The following is a 22,176-nucleotide window of genomic DNA, read 5'->3' as shown; positions in this document are numbered from 1 at the left end:
AATAATGGTCCCACTATTTTGGAGGGTGTTGAATCTTATTGTGATAATTATGGAAGTGGGTTTGGAGAGGTCATGACTTTAGTTAATGTTAATCCCACTATTTTGGAAGAGTATCAACTTTGCATACATGTGGATCGTGTTAAGAATATGTTTTGTGATAGCTTTATTGTTGAATTTGCTTATGATCCTACATGTAATTATTATGAGGGAGGAACATATGCTTGTAGGAATTGCAATAATATCAAGTTTCCTCTCTATGTGTTGAAAATCTTGAAGATTTGCTTGTTTTACCTTCCTATGCAAGTTGATTCTTGTTCCCACAAGTTGTTTGCTCACAAAATCCCTATGCATAGGAAGTGGGTTAGAATTAAATGTGCTAGTCATATTCTTCATGATGCTCTTTTTATGTGTTAATTCTTATCTTTTATGTAAGCATCATTGAAATAATCATGCCCAGTTAGGGGCGTTAAACGATAGCGCTTGTTGGGAGGCAACCCAAGTTTATTTTTGTTCTTGCTTTTTGTTCCGGTTTAGTAATTAATAAATAATCCACCTCTGTTATGATATTTTTTTATATTTTAATTAGTGTTTGTGCCAAGTAGAACCTTTGGGAAGACTTGGGTGAAGTCTTTGCGATCTTGCTGTAAAAACAGAAACTTTTATGCTCACGAGATTAGCTGCCATGTTTTACTGGAGAGTGCAATTAGGTTGATTCTTTTTGCAGACGATTAATAGACAAATTACTCAGGTCCACCAATTTATTTCAGAATTTTTGAAGTTACAGAAATATTCAAACCTCCAGATTGCTACAGACTGTTCTGTTTTTGACAGATTCTGTTTTCTATGTGTTGTTTCCTTATTTTGATGAATCTATGAGTAGTATCGGAGGGTATAAACCATAGAAAAGTTGTAATACAGTAGATATTACACCAATATGAATTTAGAATGAGTTCGCAACAGTACCAAAAGTGGTGATTTATTTTCTTATACTAACGGAGCTTACGAATTTTCAGTTGAGTTTTGTGTTGTGAAGTTTTCAAGTTTTGGGTAAAGATTCGATGGACTATGGAATAAGGAGTGGCAAGAGCCTAATCTTGGGGATGCCCAAGGCACCTCAAGGTAATATTCAAGGAAAACCAAGAGCCTAAGCTTGGAGATGCCCCAGATGGCATCCCCTCTTTCGTCTGCGTTCTAGGTAACTTTACTTGAGACTATATTTTTATTCACCACATGATATGTGTTTTGCTTGGAGCGTCTTTTATGATTTGAGTCTTTGCTTTCTAGTTTACCACAATAATCCTTGCTGTATACACCTTTTGGGAGAGACACACATGAATCGGAATTTATTAGAATACTCTATGTGCTTCACTTATATCTTTTCAGCTAGATAATTTTGCGCTAGTGCTTCACTTATATCTTTTAGAGAACAGTGGTGGTTTTATTTTATAAAAATTATTGACCTCCCATGCTTCACTTATATTATTTTGAGAATCCTTTAGAACAACATGGTAGTTTACTTTGGCTATAAAATTAGTCCTAATATGATAGACATCCAAGACTGGTATAATAAAAACTTTCATAAAAGTGCATTGAATACTATGAGAAGTTTAATACTTGATGATTGTTTTGAGATATGAAGATGGTAATATTATATTCATGCTACTTGAGTAGTTGTGAATTTGAGAAATATTTGTGTTGAAGTTTGCAAATCCCGTAGCATGCACGTATGGTAACCGTTGTGTAACAAATTTGAAACATGAGGTATTCTTTGATTGTCATCCTTATGAGTGGCGGTCGGGGACGAGCGATGGTCTTTTCCTACCAATCTATCCCCATAGGAGCATGCGCGTAATGCTTGGGTTTTTGATGACTTGTAGATTTTTTCAATAAGTATGTGAGTTCTTTATGACTAATGTTGAGTCCATGGATTATACACACTCTCACATTTCCATCATTGCTAGCCTCTTCGGTACCTTGCATTACCCTTTCTCACCTTGGGAGTTGGTGCAAACTTCGCCGGTGCATCCAAACCCCATGATATGATACGCTCTATCACACATAAACCTTCTTATATCTTCCTCAAAACAGCCACCATACCTACCTATTATGGCATTTCCATAGCCATTCCGAGATATATTGCCATGCAACTTTGCACCGTTTCATTTATTATGACACGCTTCATCATTGTCATATTACCTTGCATGATCATGTAGTTGACATCGTATTTGTGGCAAAGCCACCATGCATAATTTATCATACATGTCACTCTTGATTCATTGCCCATCCCGATACACCACCGGAGGCATTCATATAGAGTCATATTTTGTTCTAGTATCGAGTTGTAATCATTGAGTTGTAAATAAAAAGAAGTGTGATGATCATCATTAATAGAGCATTGTCCCCAAAAAAGAGAGAAATGCCAAATAAAAAAGGGAAAGGCCCAAAAAAGGGAGAAAAGAAATAAAATGGGACAATGCTACTATCCTTTTTTCCACACTTGTGCTTCATAGTAGCACCATGATCTTCATGATAGAGAGTCTCTTATTTTGTCACTTTCATATACTAGTGGAAAATTTTCATTATAAAACTTGGCTTGTATATTCCAACAATGGGCTTCCTCAAATGCCCTAGGTCTTCGTGAGCAAGCAAGTTGGATGCACACCCACTTAGTTTCTTTTGTTGAGCTTTCATACATTTATAGCTCTATTGCATCCGTTGCATGACAATCCCTACTCCTTGCATTACATCAATTAATGGACATCTCCCTAGCCCGTTGATTAGCCGCGTCAATGTGAGACTTTATCTTTTTTTGTCATCTCCGCACAACCCCCATCATTATATTCCATTCCACCCATAGTGCTATGTCCATGGCTCACGCTCATGTATTTCGTGAAAGTTGAAAAAAGTTTGAGATTACTAAAGTATGAAACAATTGATTGGCTTGTCATCAGGGTTGTGCATGATGAGAGCATTTTTGTGTGATGAAAATGAAGCATAGCCAAACTATATGGTTTTGTAGGGATAAGCTTTCTTTGGCCATGTTATTTTGAGAAGACACAATTGCTTAGTTAGTATGCTTGAAGTATTATTATTTTTATGTCAATATTAAACTTTTATGTTGAATCTTTTGGATCTGAATATTCTTGCCACAATAGAGAAGATTACATTGATAATTATGTTAGGTAGCATTCCACATCCAAAATTCTGTTTTTATCATTTACCTACTCGAGGACGAGCAGGAATTAAGCTTGGGGATGCTTGATATGTCTCCAACGTATCTACAATTTTTGATTGTTCCATGCTATTATATTATCAACCTTGGATGTTTTATATGTATTTATATGATTTCTGGGAGTAACCTATTAACCTAGAACCCAGTGTCAGTTTCTGTTTTTCCTTGTTTTTGAGTATCACAGAAAAGGAAAACCAAACGAAGTCCAATTGACCTGAAATTTCACGGAGATTATTTTTGGACCAGAAGAAGCCCACGGAGTATCGGAGATGGGCCAGTAGAGTCCCGAGGCACCCACAAGGGTGGGGGGGTGCGCCCTACCCCTCTGGGCGCGCCCCCCTACCTCGTGGCCGCCTTGGGGACCCCCCTGACTTGTTCCCGACGCCAAAAATTCCTATAAATACTGAAACCTCCAGATAATAACCTAGATCGGGAGTTCTGCCGCCGCAAGCCTCTGTAGCCACCGAAAACCAATCTAGACCCATTCCGGCACCCTGCTGGAGGGGGGAATCCCTCTCTGGTGGCCATCTTCATCATCCCGGTGCTCTCCATGAAGAGGAGGGAGTAGTTCACCCTCAGGGCTGAGGGTATGTACCGGTAGCTATGTGTTTGATCTCTCTCTCTCTCTCTCATGTTCTTAATTTGGCACGATCTTGATGTATCGCGAGCTTTGCTATTATAGTTGGATCTTATGATGTTTTTCCCCCTCTACTATCTTGTAATGGATTGAGTTTTCCCTTTGAAGTTATCTTATTGGATTGAGTCTTTAAGGATTTGAAAACACTTGATGTATGTCTTGCGTGGGATACCCGTGGTGACAATGGGGTATTCTATTGATCCACTTGACGTATGTTTTGGTGATCAATTTGCGGGTTCCGTGACCTTGGGAATCTATGCATAGGGGTTGGCACACGTTTTCGTCTTGACTCCCCGGTAGAAACTTTGGGGCCCTCTTTGAAGTTCTTTGTGTTGGTTGAATAGATGAATCTGAGATTGTGTGATGCATATCGTATAATCATACCCACGAATACTTGAGGTGACATTGGAGTATCTAGGTGACATTAGGGTTTTGGTTGATTTGTGTCTTAAGGTGTTATTCTAGTACGAACTCTAGGATGGATCGAACGAAAGGAATAGCTTCGTGTTATTTTACTATGGACTCTTGAATAGATCGATCAGAAAGAATAACTTTGAGGTGGTTTTGTACCCTACAATAATCTCTTCATTTGTTCTCCGCTATTAGTGACTTTGGAGTGATTCTTCGTTGCATGTTGAGGGATAGTTATATGATCCAATTATGTTATTATTGTTGAGGGAACTTGCACTAGTGAAACTATGAACCCTAGGCCTTGTTTCCTAGCATTGCAATACTATTTACGCTCACTTTTACCACTTGCTACCTTGCTGTTTTTATATTTTCAGATTACAAAAACCTATATCTACCATCCATATTGCACTTGTATCACCATCTCTTCGCCGAACTAGTGCACCTATACAATTTATCATTGTATTGAGTGTGTTCGGGACACAAGAGACTCTTTGTTATTTGGTTGCAGGGTTGCTTGAGAGAGACCATCTTCATCCTATGCCTCCCACGAATTGATAAACCTTAGGTCATCCACTTGAGGGAAATTTGCTACTGTCCTACAAGCATCTACACTTGGAGGCCCAACAACGTCTACAAGAAGAAGGTTGTGTAGTAGACATCAACCATCAGACTTCATCTTGTGATGGTAGATCCACTTACCAGTAACGATGTTAGCATTGCGAGGTGGATCAACGAGGTCCCAAGTGTTGTTGGAGAGAAGAGCACCATACTCCTCAACCATAGCGGAATGCCAGTTTGGATCCTTGAAAGCACCACGATAAGTCTTCGGTATTGGAGATAAACCCTCAACATGAAGATCAAAAATCTTTTTCGGCTGCACAATACCCTGTTTGGCACGAGTGGCCATGGCGTGAGATGGTGGCGGTGGGAGGCCCCGTGGCCGGCGGGTCCGGGGTGGATCCACAGCAGCAGTAGCTGCGGCGGCATGGCCGGCGGTGATGTTGTGGTAGTAGGAGAAGGACTCCCAGCAGGGCCGCCATCAAGCCCCCCAGCAGGGCGCTCGGCAGAAGCCCGTTCCCCAGGCGATCAAGGCGATGTCGGTGGCGGCGATCGAGGCAAGGTCGGTGGCGGCGATCGTGGCGGCGACCGTGGGGTCGCTTCCGGGGGACCGTGCCTGGCACCGTGAACGACATCAACGACATCGGCTACTCAGTACCCTGCAAGAAATCATAAGTGTGCAGGGAAGGAGTAGGAGTTGACGAAGATGGAGTGGATGCAAATGGAAAGCTTGACTCATCAAACACTACATGGCGGGAGATGATGATCTTTTGGGTGGAAAGATCAAGGCAATGATAGCCATGATGCCGTGATGGGTACCCTAGAAACACGCATGGCACGCAGCGAGGCGCAAGTTTGTGCGGAGCAACAACGGTGGTGTTGGGGTAACATAGACATCCGAAAACCCGAAGACCAGCATATGCAGGATCCACGCCAAGTAAGGCACGAAAAGGAATGCGATCCGAGATTGCCTTGGAAGGTTGCCGATTATACAACCTAATGGTGGTGTGAAGAGCTTCGACCCAGAAACGAGGTGGCATGCTAGCTTGGATGAGGAGTGTACGAGTAATGTTATTGAGAGTACGAATAATGTGTTAGGCTTTACCATTCTGTTGCGAAGTGTATGGACATGAAAAGCGGAGTGCAATTCCATGGTGCTGGGCAAACGAATGGAGGAGTGAATTATCGAACTCATGACCATTATCACACTGAATAGCCTGCAAGCGTGCACTAAACTGGGAGAGCGCTAAAGCATGAAGGGACGACAAGTGCGAGAAAGCTTCTGACTTAGACCATAGAGGATAAACCCATGCATACCGAGTAAAATCATCGAGACAAACGAGATAATACTTAAAGCCAGAAATACTCTCAACAGGAGATGTCCACAAATCACAGTGAATTATCTGAAATGGAGTAGTGGTTACACGATTGGTGGAAGAAAAGGAAAGACAAACATGACGACCTAACTGACAAGCATGACACAAACTACTTTTATTCTTTTCCCTAGGGATGATCGAAGAACGAGATAATGACTCCATGACGGGCCGCCCCGGATGCCCAAGCCGACGGTGCCAGAGTGCTGCATTGACGACGAGGAAGGCGTCTGGCTGGCTGGTAGAGGAAGGACAGATGGAGTAGAGAGCTCTGAAGCTATTGCATCTCAGAAGCTCGGTCATGGTTAGGAGATCCCTCACAGAAAAAGCAAGAGGGTCAAATTCGACGGATACACGATTATCAATGGTGAACCGACGAACAGACAAAATGTTTTTAACTATGTTAGGAGCCACTAAGACATTACGTAGGAAAAGAGGATGAGAGGTGGTGGAAATAGGAAGACGTGCATGCCCGGTACCGGTGATTGGAAGGGTGGAACTGTTACCGACAACGACAACACTACGAGAGGAGGAGGGGACAGACACGGAGGTGAGCATACCGATATCGGACGCGAAGTGGGAGGAGGCGCCGATGTCCATCACCCACTCCCTGGTGGGTGCTTGCAGCCCCATGGTCTGGAACTGATGCATGAGCGCGGCCTAGTCCCATGAAGCAGTTGTTGATGCCGGTGATGATGGAGCCGGACCGGTGAGTCTGTAGGAGGGCTGTCCAGGGGTGTAGCCGTAACCGTAGGGGGCAATGCCGTACGGGCTCTAGGCGTAGAACGCATGCGGCGACGGCATGTGCCGGGGCGCGTAGCTGGGAGCCGGGGCGTAGGTGGGCGGCGCACGACCGAGCAGCCCCCCTGGCCATAGGGCCACATATGGATGGCACCATTCCGGGGATGCTGCGATGAGGGCCAGGAAGGAGTGGCAGCCGGCGGGGTCACGGGCGCCGGGATGATCTCCTTAGCGACTCCAGCGGCGACCTTCTTCTTCTTTCCTTTTCCAGAGGCCTTGCCAGGGTTGCCGGCATTGTTGGTGAAGAGGGCCGTGTTCGATTTGCGAGCGCGGCAATTTTTGCGCTTCATGTCCTGGAGCACGAGCAACGAGCGGCACTGCGCGAAGATCATACCGGGCATGAGGGAGATCAGATCGGCGGCGGACTCGTATTGCTCGAAGAGGCTGTTGAGGCAGTGAACCACCATCTCGGCATCATCAACGGGGTGCCAAGATCCTCAAGTCCATTGGAGAGGGACTTGACCTTCTGAAGATAGTCGGTCATGCTCATCTCTCCCATCTTGACATCGCCGAGCTCGGCCGTGAGGTGGAGCTGACTATTGATCTTGTAGTCGTTGAAGAGAACGTTGATGCTATTCCAGAGATCGACGGTGAGGGGATCGTCACCGGGCGTCATGACGGCGTCGAGGATGTTGAGCGAGACAGACCCATAGAGCCAAGAGACGATGGTGGCGTCGAGGAGAGACCACTCCGGGTTCGGCGCATCGGGGGCGTCGAAGTCGAGGTGATCCAGGAGTGCGTACTTGCGGCAGGCAGCGTGGAAGAGAGTGTGCCACTGACAGTGAACGCCGGTGTCAAGCGCGAGCTCGACGGGAACGTGTCCCTTAATGGAGTGCAGGCCGACGGCTTGGGCATGCAGCGAGGTCAAGGAGAAAGACCCCGCGCTCGTCCCGGATCCATCGGCGGTGGTCGCGAGAGGCAGCTTGGCCTTGGCGGCCTCGGCCTCGGCGTCCTGGCGCTCCTTGGCCGCGGCCAGCGCCTGGTTCGTTGCGTCCGCATCGGGCTGCGACATGGAGGCGGCGTTGCGGGGCGCGGCGGCGATAGGGGTGGTGGCTTCGGTGGCAGAGGAAGGAGGAGGAGGGCGGCACAGGCTAGGGTTAGGGTTTTAGGCTCTATACCATGTAAGATTAGGGAAACCACACGTTGTGGTGCCTTGTATTGATCAACATATAGAGGTTACAAGGCAGAGTTCATATCGTACAATATACATGGACTACACATATACAACCGTATATCTATATACAACAATACGGTTATATATTCTAACACTTAAAATAGCCTGATTTATTTCTTCAAGCACCTCCCATAAGCACCTTGCATTGTATAAGGCCTGAGAGGCTACGTCGGAACATGTACAGTGCGCATGCAACTGAACTAACCATTCAGTATATATGGTATAAACCAAATACCGTACTGAATTATCGGTTGACCGAATTTTCGGTTTTCTAATTTTTGAGCCATTTTCGGCTAGCATTTTGTCTAACAGAAATATAAATAATACTGAAATATATTAACCGAAATTTCGGTTTATATCGAGAGTCTAGGCCTATTCCCCACTGAGATCTCCTGTTATTTTGGCTGCATAGACCATCCTCGGTATAAATTTGAGGCAGACGAGCCACGACGCTTCATTCAGGTTTTGGAGGGCACATTTTCTGGATCTAATTTCCAAATTACCACAATCTGTTTCTCGAGTAGCTTTGTTTTCATCGAAGCACGTCTTCGGCTCGCTTCAGTGTTTGTAGTTGTTTCTAGGTGGTCTATAAATCTGAATATAATTTTTATTATTTCTGATGTTCATTGTACTACCATGATTAAAAATGAATAGATCGAAAGTTTTTTCGTAAAAAAAAGATTTGAGTTAATCATTTCTTCTCAGATTTTGTGAGGACATCACGGTAGTGCAAGTCACCTACGGAAGTTCCATCCCGTCGAAGATGGTTCTTTACTCCTACACGTATAGGCAGGGTCTAAAACACAACAGCGTGTGTCTATTTTATCCTTTCTGCATCCACCATCTACATGTGCATGTCGGCAAACTCGATATAATATGCGAGATGAACGGGTTTCCAAAGAGGTGGCCGGTGATAATGTTAACTAAAGATGATAATGTGCTCTGGATTGAAAACGACACAACAAAAGTCTCAACTGGAAAGGCGAAAGTTCTTATGGTGCATTAAGAAATCAAACATGTAGTGCTGTAGTGGCTTTTCCATGAAGCGATAAGGCGTGGAGTCTTACTATCAGGCTTTATTGCTATGACTGAAAGGTCATGAATTATTGCGGAGTCTATCAGGCATTATTGCTAAGACCGAAAGGCCACGAATTAGGCTATAGGTCTACTCCATGTTCCTGTTATCTTGGAGAGAGATATGTCTCCATCCTTGGGCGTAATGTTGAGCAGTTTGACTTTGATATACAGGAGTTTGCAGAATCAGAATAACGACGGAGTCATCCATTTCGTCAGCTTCCTATCAACTATTAACCTCTTTTGGAGTTTCTAAACATATATACCCTGTCTTAATGTTTGTTTTAATATTTGATTTGTTTTATAAGAAATAGGCTGGCATCATACATGATCAATATTTTGAATAGCGCGCTATTTCGCCGTTATAACGCGGTTATAGCATATTTGGAAGGGAGACGTTACGTTTTGGCAAAATCGGACGCTACGGCGCTAATCGCGTAATTAGCACGCTACACACGCTATAACTTTGTAACGTTACAACGTTACAACGTCTCAATCTTGTCCTAGGAAGAAGAAAAAGTTGCTTCCTATTTATCGTGATGATGAGTTGCAATCAGCTGAGTCTTCTTCTGAATCGGAAGATGATGAAATGCATTTACCAGTGAGTGATTCTGAATAATTTGATTGTGCTATGTTGTAATGTTGTCCCCTTCGGTGGCTATTGATGTAGACTATCTTAAAACTCGTGTGTTATTTTGTGTTGTATTGTTGCTGTCTCGGTGGCTGTTCATGTTAGAGACTCTTAAACTATGGCCGTTGAGTGTTGATGTTTGAGACTTACTATTTTTATATACTGGATTTGGCCCTTATGCATATATTGCTTGCTCCTATGAAAAATTTAGTTGCTTAAATACTTTATTTCTAGATATATTTGATTTTTTTTCCAAACGCTATTTTGAAATATAGCACGCTATAACTTGTGTAGCATTTAGAGAAGGGCCTCGCTATATTTTGTAGCACGCTATTCAAAAAATTGTACATGATACATGTCAAAAATAACTGACTGATGGTTATAGCAGGCAGTTACTGTAGGGTAACCGATTTGTGGGGCAAATGCCGGCTGCTGGATAGTAACTGTGGATGAGCTCAGCTGGTTTACCAATTTCCAATTCCACCTTGGATCTGGGAGGCGGGTGGACATTTTTTTTTCTTTCGTGGACATGTATGTGTGCATTCATGATATATGCACAAAGTGCGCAGGGGAACAGTGTCGGTCTATGTGCCCGGTCTAGATCTTAGGTACTTCCTTTGTTAAAAATAATTGATGTTCTAGATTTATCCCGAGTCAAGCATATCTAAGATTCGCGGCGGCCTTATCCTCAAGATACTAACAATGAACCTGCTTCATTTTTCTGATAGAGAGTGGCAAGCCGAGGTACTTCACTGGGAACGTAATGATTATCGCAGGGAGGTCAATGAGGACATGTTGAAGGTCGATGCCATGGTATCGACTGGGTGCTAGTTGACTCTTGCAGAAGTTGGTAACAAGGCCAGTCACATTGCCAAACTCCCTCAAGATGTTGGAAAGTGAGGTTTAGTAATGCACACCTCGCCCATGTAACTAGTGCAATCTACCCTGAGAAGTGGCAAGGGCAATCATGAGCTGATAAATAGGGTCGATGGCAAGGCTGAGAGTAAAGGAGATGGCCTCTGCCTCCTCGCCTTCCACTAGGGTTCTCACCTAAGTTCTTCCCACAAATCTCTACTCTCTTAACGACGTCATCAAGTTTATTTCTTAAGCCGCTGCATTGGTCCCCTTCCTCTTCCCCATCAGGCGGCCTCGCCGGCGGCATCAAGAGAAGTGGGACTCGTCAGTACATTCCCTTTTTTTTTCTCCTTAGGTTTTGTTTTCCTGGCGACATCGGCGAGGTGGTGCGACAGTGGCGTGTTAGAATAAGGTGTGTCCGGTCTCTCCCTGCCTCGATGACGTCCGATCCAGTGTCGACGAAGGACCTGTACGAGTTTGTTTCCCCGGGTCCGCTGGCTCTCTTCAGATCCTAGAAGTTAGTGTGTTCTTCAAGGAGAGCAATTGGTTGGCCATTCTTGCGATGACTTTGACATCTTCTTCTATATATTGTTCCACGACATGATTCAGCTCTTTAACCTTCTGGACCGGCGATAATGAATTGCAAGCATGTTCTGTGTGGGTCATGCTCCGGCGGATACTTCTTCAGTGGCTTTTATATTTCATCTATTGGGACGAGTGGCTATTGCGGTCATTAAAACATGGTATGGCGAAGGTGTTTGCAAGTGTTCCTTTTTATTACCATTGATTCAGAACAATTTTCATTCTTTGGCAGGCGGCGTACATCTGGACGAAGAAGATACGTAATATGCTCTGCAGAACTTTGGTTAGGTACACCCCAACTATGAAAGTTTAAGGATTTCATAGTCTTTCTGTATGCAAATCAATCTATTCAATATGTTTGTTCTGCAGGCTAATATGATGATAGTTTTTTTTAAGTAACTTTAAGATTCATGCAAATTTTTAAGGAGGCGTGAGTTTTGCAATGTAATTTTATTTTGTACTGATTAATCCGCGCCAATTATTTTTTTCATTATACTGGCTATAATTTTTCTTGATAAATATCAGGTGTAAGATGCCCTTTAGTTCTCTTATATATATAAAAAATCTCCACTCTCTTCTCTCCGCCAAATTAAAGAAAGCTCTAATCACCATCGATTGACGGACAGCCTTAGTATAATGTGATCAAGGGGAGTATACTAGAAGAGAAAGAAGAAAGGGAGGCTCTTGCCATTCTGATCAGCCACAAAGGAAATTTTATCCTTGTTTGACCGGCCACTGCTGATCCGGGGAGACACCATCGCAAAGAAAAAAGTATATGTATGCGAGATGAGCGGCCTCCCTCCCCAGCTGCTATATATGTGGCCTCCTCTTCCTTCTCGAGAAGCCCACCTACCATCGTCCAACAAGGTCCTCCTCTTCAAACCAGCCCTGCAGATAGAAAGATGGAGCGCCTCAGGACCGGCTTCGACAAGTTCAAGACCGAGGTCTACGAGTAAGCTTCCTCTCTCAGATCCTGCCGCTATGCTTTCCTTTCATCTTTTTGAGATTATTTATTTCTGTCTTCTTTCACTGATTATTCTCTGGCATGGCTGTCGCAGCCAGAAGCCGGATCTCTTCGAGCCCCTCAAAGACAACCAGGAACCCACGGTATGTACTGTACCCCCCACCATTTCTCTTTACTGCCATAATAAAATGTTGTCCCTGGCTAGCTGCCAACTCTGGTTACTTCATCTGCGATTTGTTGATTAGCTTGTTAAGTTTGTCCGGATGCTTGGCCAACAGAGTGTGTTCTCGGTCCTCAACAAAAAAAAGTGTGTTCTCTCTAGATTTGGTCATGCTCTCTTACTGCTACTTCCCCTATGGAGCAGTACTTGTTCAGTTGTTCTGTTTTTTCCCCTCTTCTTCTTCCTTTTTACTTTTTTCGGAACGGAGGTTGAAACCCCCTAAAGTTGCTTTGGTTGTACAACAATGTTGCTTGCCATTCGAGGTACAACCCGGGATACACTCTGACTCTGGGGGTGGGGTATCCGTAGCATTTCCTATTACTATCAAAGTAGATATAAAAAATTAAGCGACAGCTTGTCCTAACAGCACGGGCTAACCTTAAGAGGGGGGCCATTGCCGGCCACTTGATAATAGGTTAGTATCTGCTTATCCAACTACCAAGATAGGCACTGGATAATCTTCCGTTGAAATTGGATCATGCACCCTCAAGAAATTGGATCTGTACCGACTCACATGTGCGTTGCCATGATATATGATTTGGCTTATTCATATGTCACCGTCCCTATCACTTTTGTAGTCTTGTGGAGGTTGGAGTATATATTATGCAGGAGGACTAGCAGTTTAGGGTATATAACATGATTTATTATGGACAGATCGAAACCTGATGAAAACCTATGGAAATCAAAATAATTTACCAGAGTGGGAGTTGTAGGCACCCCAGCCAGTCATCGGTTCCGTGACTAACACATGGGATTCAGACTAAGCCTACAGAGCAACATTAGTTTTATGTTCACTTTGTTCTTTCAGAAAAGAAGATGCACCTTATTAATCATTCCGACTTAACGCGAATGATATACTACTCATATAAAAAGGTGCTTCTTCTTTTTTGGAAGCTCGTCTCCGAAGAACCTACAGGCTAAGTGTGCTTGGGATGGGGTAACTTATGGCGTCCTGACTTAATTGGAATGATAGATTACTCATATTAATAATGTGCACCTTCTTTTCCAGAAGCTCATCTCCAATGAACCTATAAATTAAGCATGCTTCTGTGACCATACGGGAAGTTATTCCCGGCGAGCTGCAACCGTCGGTCGGCGGGCTACAACTGACATAGGTAGTGCTACAACCAGTTATGAACAAGCGGTGGCGAGGTTACATCATGGGTGCGGCAAATAGTCTCGGAGGCCATCCCTGACGATGCGACAGCGATCACCGGGATGTCGTCGGGCCTCGGTGCGACGTGGCTGCCGCAGCGAATGGAGGTGACGTCGGGGGAGCAGGGTGCTGTTGTGCCTTGCCAGTGTTGCACGCACATGGGTAGGAAGGTGGAGATGTGCGAATCATGGGCATGAGGGGATACTTTAATTTACGTTGACTGGACGAGAGGAAAAAACAGTCCATCCTATGGTTCGAAGAGGCTTCATCTGACGGTCCTGCTGCGACTGGTCTGGTGCTTGCGCCGATCAACCGACATAGAGTGTTACCCAATTTGGTTTGGACGGGCGACGGAAGTACCTTGCCGCTACTTGCTTTGCTTGCCTTTCTATCTCCGTGTGTCTCTACTTTTCGATTTCTTGTCACAAAAGCAAAATTTAGTTTCCCCCGCCAGATTGAATAAAAGGTGGTCCGAGATAGAATGCTGAAAGTGGCAGCCTTCAGCGCAAAGCTATGTCAGAAACGTCTATTCCACCTATCAGAGCAAGTATGAGAAGGGGTTTATATCCCGATCTACATAGCATTTTTTTTCTATGCGAAGAAAAGAGACACTAAAAAAACCTCTCATGCAAGAGCTCGAGGTCGGCTCTATGCGTGCTTCTTAACAAATGTAATAAATACAATGAAAGAAAGAGATAAGGTTGAAAAAAGTGCTAGTTAACGGTCCATCTTATAGACTATGTTAAATGTGAGTGATTATAGATGATTACTCTAAATAGCGTGGCAGCTATATATAGCCATCAACTGACTATACTATTAGCCATGCTCTTGCATACAGACAAATTTCTTTATTTATATCACAAGGCTGACTAATACTGCCCAGCCATAATGAATAGCATCTCTGCTTATCACTGACAACTATGAGATGTTGGAGTTCCAAAAAAACTGTAAAATATTGCAAACTAAATATATCGGTCATGCAGTATTTGTTGTTTGCGTGCGCCGACTCGCGTGTGTGCCCATCGGTCACCTTGGGCCTGGAACCCGGCGAGGCCTTCACCGTTCGCAACATCGGTGCCATGGTCCCGTGCTACTGTAAGAACAAGCACACCGGCGTTGGATCGGCAATCGAATACGCCGTCTGTGCCCTCAAGGTTAAGGTCATCGTGGTGATTGGTCACAGCCGCTGTGGTGGAATTAAGGCCCTCCTCTCGCTCAAAGATGGGGAGGACGACTCTTTGTAAGTACGTAGCTTGGATCTGAATGATAATTTTCTTGGTCCGTGTCTGACCGGAGAAGTTTGGTTTGTTGGTGTCAGCCACTTTGTTGAGGACTGGGTCAGGATTGGGTTCTCGGCCAAGAAGAAGGTGAAGGACGAGTGTTGTGACCTGCCTTTCGAGGACCAATGTGCCATCTTGGAAAAGGTTCACTCGCACCATTGGCCATCTACCATTTTATACTACTTTACTCGTTTCGTTTTACTCTCTATATATATAAGTTTGTCTCAAGTCAAATTTCATCGAGTTTGGCTAAGATTGTAGGAGAAAGTATTGACATATCTTTTTGATGCTCAGAAAGTATTCACATTCACATTATCAAATTAATAGTATAATTAGATGCATCAAGTAATTGCTTTTCATATTATACATTCTAAGTATTGTTGGTGTTGATATTTTAAATATAAGTTTGGTCAAATGTCAAAAAATAAATCTTAATGTGGAATACAATGCAACGGAGGGACTAGTATTTGGCAGATAGCTTGTAATGTTCAGACTTTTTGCATGTGAATAAATGGAAACTCGCTGAGCGAGAGTTCTCTCTTAACCGTTCTCATCCACAGGAGGCCGTGAACGTGTCCCTCCAGAACCTAAGCACCTACCCGTTTGTCAAGGAGGGTGTGGCCAACAGAACCCTCAAGCTCGTCGGCGGCCACTACGACTTTGTCTCAGGCAAGTTCGACACATGGGAACTGTAAATCAATCTTCCCTCACATTGCTCAACTCCCACACATATATGCATACGTGTGTATATCAAGATATATGGATCCATCCATATGAATGCCATGGAGTACCTACCCGTTATTTTCCAGTAGTGAATGCCGGATGGCTTGGTGTCAATTTTTGTAATAAGCAATAGTATTTTCCGACGCACAATTATTGTACTACTATGTGATGCATAATTTGATCGTCATATGATCAAAATGTATCAGGCATTATTCTAATCATATTCTTCATTAAGAGTTTACCTTTCGATTTTTTGGCTTTGTTTTCCCTTAACACTAACAAATTTTTGTTTGCCCCTCCATTGCTACTCTTTTTATCACTATTAATTTAACCCAGTGATTGGACTCTCTTCGGCTTTCTGTGCTATCCAGCTCTTTCTACACAACATGTCCTTCTCCTTTATTTATACAAGGCATTCATTCATTCCACTAACTCCGCCTATGTTGTCTCAACATAGTCGGTTTCAAGCCCGGATAAAGGAGGAGGGTTGTGATAGGCTTGGCGAGCCAACATAAAAACTCAACCACTCTCATGAAGATGAAACCCAAAAGATTTCCGTTGGGGCGTAACCCTCTCAGCAACGCGCCACATCGGAACCCGGGTGTGCTGGAAAATGGGTAAGGGCCGGGCCGTCACCCCCCAGGTGGCGCGCCGTATCTTGATTCGGATACGATGGCAAGTGAGCAAGGATCAGGTCGCCGCATCCTTAGTGGCGCGCTACATCGGCGCCCGGATGTAGTGGAAAATGAGCAAGGGTCTTCGCATTTGACTCGATGAGTGCGAAGGGTAAGGAAGCTAGCCGAGCCTAGGAGAATTCGCTTAGATAGCTGGAACGTAGGGTCTCGGACAGGGAAGCTACGGGAGCTAGTTGATGCAGCGGTGAGGAGAGGTGTTGATATCCTTTGCGTCCAAGAAACCAAATGGAGAGGACAGAAGGCGAAGGAGGTGGAGGATACCGGCTTCAAGCTGTGGTACACGGGGACGGCTGCAAACAGAAATGGCGTATGCATCTTGATCAACAAGAGCCTCAAGTATGAAGTGGTAGACGTCAAGAGACACTAGTAGAAAAAGGGCCATTTGTCCCGGTTCATAAGGCCCATCTGTCCCGGTTGGGGAACCGGGACTAAAGGATCGTTACTAATGCCTAGGCCTTTAGTCCCGGTTCTTATACGAACCGGGACAGACGGGCCTCCACGTGGCCGGTGCGGCGAGCCTAGGCAGGAGGCTCTTTAGTTCCGGTTGGTGGCACCAACCGGAACCAATAGGCATCCACGCGTCAGCTGTTCAGAATCTAGGGTTTTTGTTTTTTTTCTGAAAGGGAGGTGGATTTGGGGCTTTTGTATGGTTAATTAAGGTGTTTCATATATTGTGTTAGGTAGCTAATTAATTAATAGAGAGAAGTGTCCTCTCTTATCTCCGTGCTTGGTCGATGCTACGTACTATACGTATAGAGAGGCCCTCGACACGCTAGCTAGTAAGAAAATGAAGGAAACCATTAAGTACAGAAGTTCGTCATGCATACCGAGAGAAGTGTTGGACCTCTCCTTCTCCGAGAGATTGGTCGAACAACAAGTTTTCGTATTATCTATCCGACGCTACTGGCTACATACATATACAATATGTAAGATCTGTTACAATCCCCTAGCATCTGAAATCAAGTTCCACATGGTATTCTCCGGCTTTATCGAGGACGTGGTCAAGAAAGAATCCCGCTAATTCCTCTTGAATTTCTTTCATGCGATCTTATGGTAGGAGTTCATTCCGCATCTCCCGCATCTAATTTTAAGAAGGGGGTTAATACATATATATGAATGAAAATCAACAGAAATGATGGTGTAATAAAATGAAATTGTGAATATTATTTCTTATGCACATCAAATTGTCTTTTAGAGTAGCCCCGCTTATCTTTGCAAGTCGTGTTGTAGATGAACTCGCACACGTAGTATCCAAAGTAATCATTCCCTTGTTACTGCCACAAGCACTTTACGAGAAATAGAGGTCAATTAAACTGATAATGAAGCATTATAAATGGCATTGATGAAAGTAGCTAGAATCAACGGGAGATGTGCGGAACTAGCTAGCTAGTAGTACTTACTTTCGGGTATGTATATCGCAGCTCCATCGGCAGTCCCGGAGCTTCTTCGGTGAACTTTTTCCAAACCCTGCATGACAAAGAAAATAATTATTACTTGAGATATCAGGAAATGAACAGAAATTTGCCGATATGGTGCGATAATGATCGATTGAACTTACTTGTTGAGAATTTTAGTCATGTCCGCATAGGTCTCGAGATCTTTTCGTCTCGAGTCTAAGACGGTTACTAGTCCCTGCTCAAGCTTAATCTTCTGGAGAATATAGTGGAAGCTACGCACGCATGCATAACTCATCAATTACATTACTATAACCTCGCTCGAGTAATAAGGGAAACCGAATATGCACAAGACACTAACACTCACTCGAAGTTGTAAGGAAAGAGTATTTATCTTTGTTTTGATTTATTATCAATGATTTGAGCAAGTTGGCCTCAGCATCTTCGGCGTTCTTTTTAACCTGAAATTCATCTATGATATTTGTGTTAATGAACCCAATATCATACATTTATACTTTTCTGCACTCGATGATCTTCAATCTGCATAATATGGTGAGGATAATCATATATACATGCAATGAAAGAGCTGAGCTATATATAGAGACTTAATGACAGAAGTAGTACTTACAGATAGTAGCAAGTGACCGTTAATTTATCGAGGGCCTTTTGATTGAACAACTGGAAGAACTCCTCAAATGGAACAGTCAACAAATCAATTCCAATGAGGTCGTGCTCCTCTTTAACACTCAAATACAAAGTATTCGTCCCCCCAGACTCTCTGCAGGTTTTCATGTACCAATCATGGAATCTTCGCATCATCTTTGTTAGAGATTTTTCATCTTTGACAAGAGGTTTCCCGTAATGGTATTGGTGTTCTTCCACCTCCAAGAAATCATAATGTACATCGTCGGGCAGGTAATCTTCAAGATTGCTATAATCAGGCACCATCCTCGGATCATTAGCGACGATATCGCTAGACAACTTGAGCGGGGGGCACGATTGGTCCGCTTGTTCGCCGAGTTGGGCAATTTTTTTCCCAACTCGTCGTTCTGCTAACCTTCAATCACTTATAGTATTTCCCGACCGCTCCGCTTCGATATATACCTTTGCAGTAATGCGCTCATAGTTGTTTTTCAGCCGAAACTTTGGTGGTTTCCTCAGGGCATCGATAGTGCGCTTTGCTTTCACCCAGTCTACCTTCTCCTCCGGAGGTGGATGTCTCTTTGCTTTCACCCCTTCAAAGAAGTCCTTCACTTCTTTTTCCATGATCTTCGCGTTTTCTTCCACAGTCCTCTCGTATGGTAACTTCTCTAGAGGCTTGAGAGGTGGGCCGAATCTGTATTGCCTCCCGCCACTGGTTGTACTGCTAGATGCCGGAGCAGATGGAGTGGTTGCGGCTGTCTTCTTTCGTGCTTGCTTACGAGGCGGAGGAGAAAGACTACGACGCGCCGAAGCAGCCGGGGCGGCGGCGGGTCTCTTCCGCCCTTGCTGGCGAGGCGGAGAAGGAGGAGGCTGGTGGCTGCTTGGGCGCACCGGCGCAGAAGGAGAAGGAGGCGGAGTGCCGCCATGCGCCGGAGAAGGAGGTTGAGTGCCCTGATCACTCGCCGGAGGACGAGGCGATGGAGGAGGCGGACTGCCCTGACTTGCCGGAGGAAGAGGAGGAGGCGGAGGCGTCCAGTTTGGAAGGTTGATGAGCTCCTTTCGCCATAGGCATGGAGTCTTCAGACAAGAACCCAGGCGAGTCTCCCCGTCACCCGTAGGGTGGTCAAGCTGGAGGTCCTCAAATCCTTCTGTGATTTCATCCACCATCACCCTAGCATATCCTTCTGGAATTGGTCAGCAGTGAAAAGTTGCGTCAGGTTCAGGAGGTGCAACAGAGCCAACAGCCGCCTTGACTTTCAATTCCATCCACTTCATCATAAGGTGGCAATTCTGAGACTATGTGATAGCATTCACGGGGTAGCTAGCAGGAGCCGTGAAGACAGGCTCCTGAAGCAGTTCCGTGGAAGCCACGCTGCTTCTCCGCTGAGATGGTGGGGTAGCTTCGGGTGTAGCTTCGGCAGGTCGTGTGCTGCGAACTGCGTCTCGTTCCTCTAGCGCTTGTACCCTTGCATGCAGCGCCTGTAGTTGGGTCAACTCCTTTTTCTTCTTCCTCTCCCGGCGTTTGTAACCTCCTGCGTCAGGAAATCCAGCCTTCCACGAAAGGGAGCCTGGCGTGCCTTGTGTCCGTCCGGGGTGCTCAGGATTCCCGAGGGCCTCTATGAGCTCGTCGTTCTCTCTGTTCGGAATGAACGCCCCTTGCTGCGCCTTTTCGATATACTCCTGAAGCTTCTCGATGGGTGTATTCATCTGCTGGTTGGTCCAAACGCACTTCCCTGTTACAGGGTCCAATTTTCCCCCAACCCCAAAGAACCAAGTCCTGCAACGGTCTGGCCAGCGTCGCGTCTCTGGTTCAATCCCTTTATCAATGAGGTCATTCTCAGCCTTGTCCCACAACAGTCGGGCTTTCAGGTAGCCACCTGACCCCGTTCGATGGTGATGCTTCTTTTTTGCAGCATTTTTCTTATTTGTCGCTGACATCTTTACTGTTCTCTCAGATTTCTTTTTGGTGACAAATGCGGGCCACTGATCTTTGATCTTCTCAAATCGGCCGATGAATTCTGGAGTCTTGTCTTGGTCGACAAACGATGATTTCAGCTCATTCTTCCACCTCCTGAATAGCTCAGCCATCTTCTTAAGAGCATAAGCCTTGATCATTGGCTTTTAACTGGATTCTCCGGATCCTCCTCTGGCGGGAAGGTGAAATTTTCCTGCAGCGCAGTCCAAAGATCAGCTTTCTTCCTATCACTGACATAAGACACCTGAGAGTCTTTGTCCTTAGGCTTCAACCATTGTTCGATGCTGATCGGGATCATGTCCCTAACTATAACCCCGCACTGAGCATTAAATTTTGCTTGATCCAGAGGGGTTCAATCGGTTGGCCAGCGCGATCAATTTCGATGATCGTGTACCTTTCATTCGACGCAACTTTCTCTTCAGGCCTCGTCTCGTTACCGAAGTGTTGCTCGATCCGGAGGGCTAGAAAAGAAGAAAAAGAAGAGAGTTAATATGTGTACATACCAAAAAAATTAATGCATCAATTACACATGCTTAATTAATTAATATATATACCTGGCTGGACTCCGTTCGGTCACCGGAGCCGTCATCACGGTGTCCTTCCCCCTCCATTCGGTCACCGGAGCCGTCATCACGGTGTCCTTCCTCCTCCATTGTTTGATCATCGTCGTATCCTGCTTCTTCATTCTGTCTTTCCAGACCATCGGTGCATGTGTCGTTCAGAAACGACAAGACGGCATCACTTCCGTGTGCGATTATCTCCCCCAACACCACTTCTGTTGCTTCGCCTCGGGGGGTGCGGATCCATAGTTTCTGCAAATATTTACAACATGGCAATTATTATTCAAACATTACAGATGGATATATTAGTGGCAAACATAGAACTAGCTAGCTAAGCACAATAAGGAATCATATTACTGGCCTGGCCTCGACGCTTCTCTAGGGTTTGGGGGTGGCCTCGGCAACGCTTGAAGGGTTTGGGGTGGCCTCGACGACAACGCTCTTTTAACTTGGTAAATTTGGGTGGCCTCAATAGAGTTTGTCGATCGGGTAGGGGCGCCGCAGGAGGGGGTAGGAGACGGACATCGTTTTTTTTCTAGGGTTTGGGTGTCCTCATGAGTTTTGGTCGAGCGAGAGGGCCGGGGGGTGCTCCCGACGTCCCCCCCCCCTCACTTTAGCAAAGAACTATCTTAAAAAAAGACTTGCTTCGCCGCGGGTGCTCGATCGGTGCGACGTGGACTCGGTGGAAACACTTTATGAAAATGCGATGGTGGCCGGGCCGGGCGGTTTTCTTTTCCTTCTTCATTTTTTCCTTTGTTTTTTATTATATGTTTGTTTTCGTTTTCATTCTACATTTTTGTACATATGAAAAAAATAAAGTTTCTATACAAAAGTGCACAATTTTTATGAACAAATTACAACATCTAAATTAACTATACATCTAAGTAAATATAACTACACATCTGAAATTTTCTTAATCTTAAAACTAAAGTAAACATAAACTAAAATAATATAACTACACATCCATCCATACATACATACACATACGTATACATCTACATTATATATGAACAAAAAAACCTAATTTTATGAACATAAAAAGGTCTATGAACAAAAAAAACATCACCGGGATAATTGCTTTAACTAAAAAAATTCATATGAGCTACTAATTAAGGGGGCGGCGATCGACGAGGAGGCAGGGCACGGGGGCAACGGTGAGGGGCACGATGACAGTGACGGTGTGGGGCGCGGCGACAGGCGACGAGCGGAGCCAGGGGGCGGCGACGGCGACGCTGAGGG

At 44.7% G+C, this 22,176-nt stretch overlaps 1 protein-coding gene across 1 annotated transcript; it reads left to right on the top strand.

Annotated features, from left to right (window-relative positions):
- Positions 1–12,150: 12,150 nt before the first annotated feature.
- On the top strand, positions 12,151–15,934 carry LOC119330219 (carbonic anhydrase, chloroplastic-like). The gene is made up of 5 exons (XM_037603335.1): positions 12,151–12,280; positions 12,387–12,435; positions 14,652–14,908; positions 14,987–15,092; positions 15,509–15,934. Exons 1-5 carry the CDS (start codon positions 12,231–12,233, stop codon positions 15,641–15,643), a joined length of 597 nt encoding a protein of 198 aa, XP_037459232.1. The 5' UTR covers positions 12,151–12,230; the 3' UTR covers positions 15,644–15,934.
- The last annotated feature ends 6,242 nt before the right edge of the window (positions 15,935–22,176 follow it).

This window comes from Triticum dicoccoides, chromosome 7A (genome assembly GCF_002162155.2).
Source record: "Triticum dicoccoides isolate Atlit2015 ecotype Zavitan chromosome 7A, WEW_v2.0, whole genome shotgun sequence".
In the NCBI taxonomy this organism is placed as follows: Eukaryota; Viridiplantae; Streptophyta; class Magnoliopsida; order Poales; family Poaceae; genus Triticum; species Triticum dicoccoides.
Note: the sequence above shows the minus strand (reverse complement) of the source record. Positions and strands in the feature narration are given on the sequence as shown.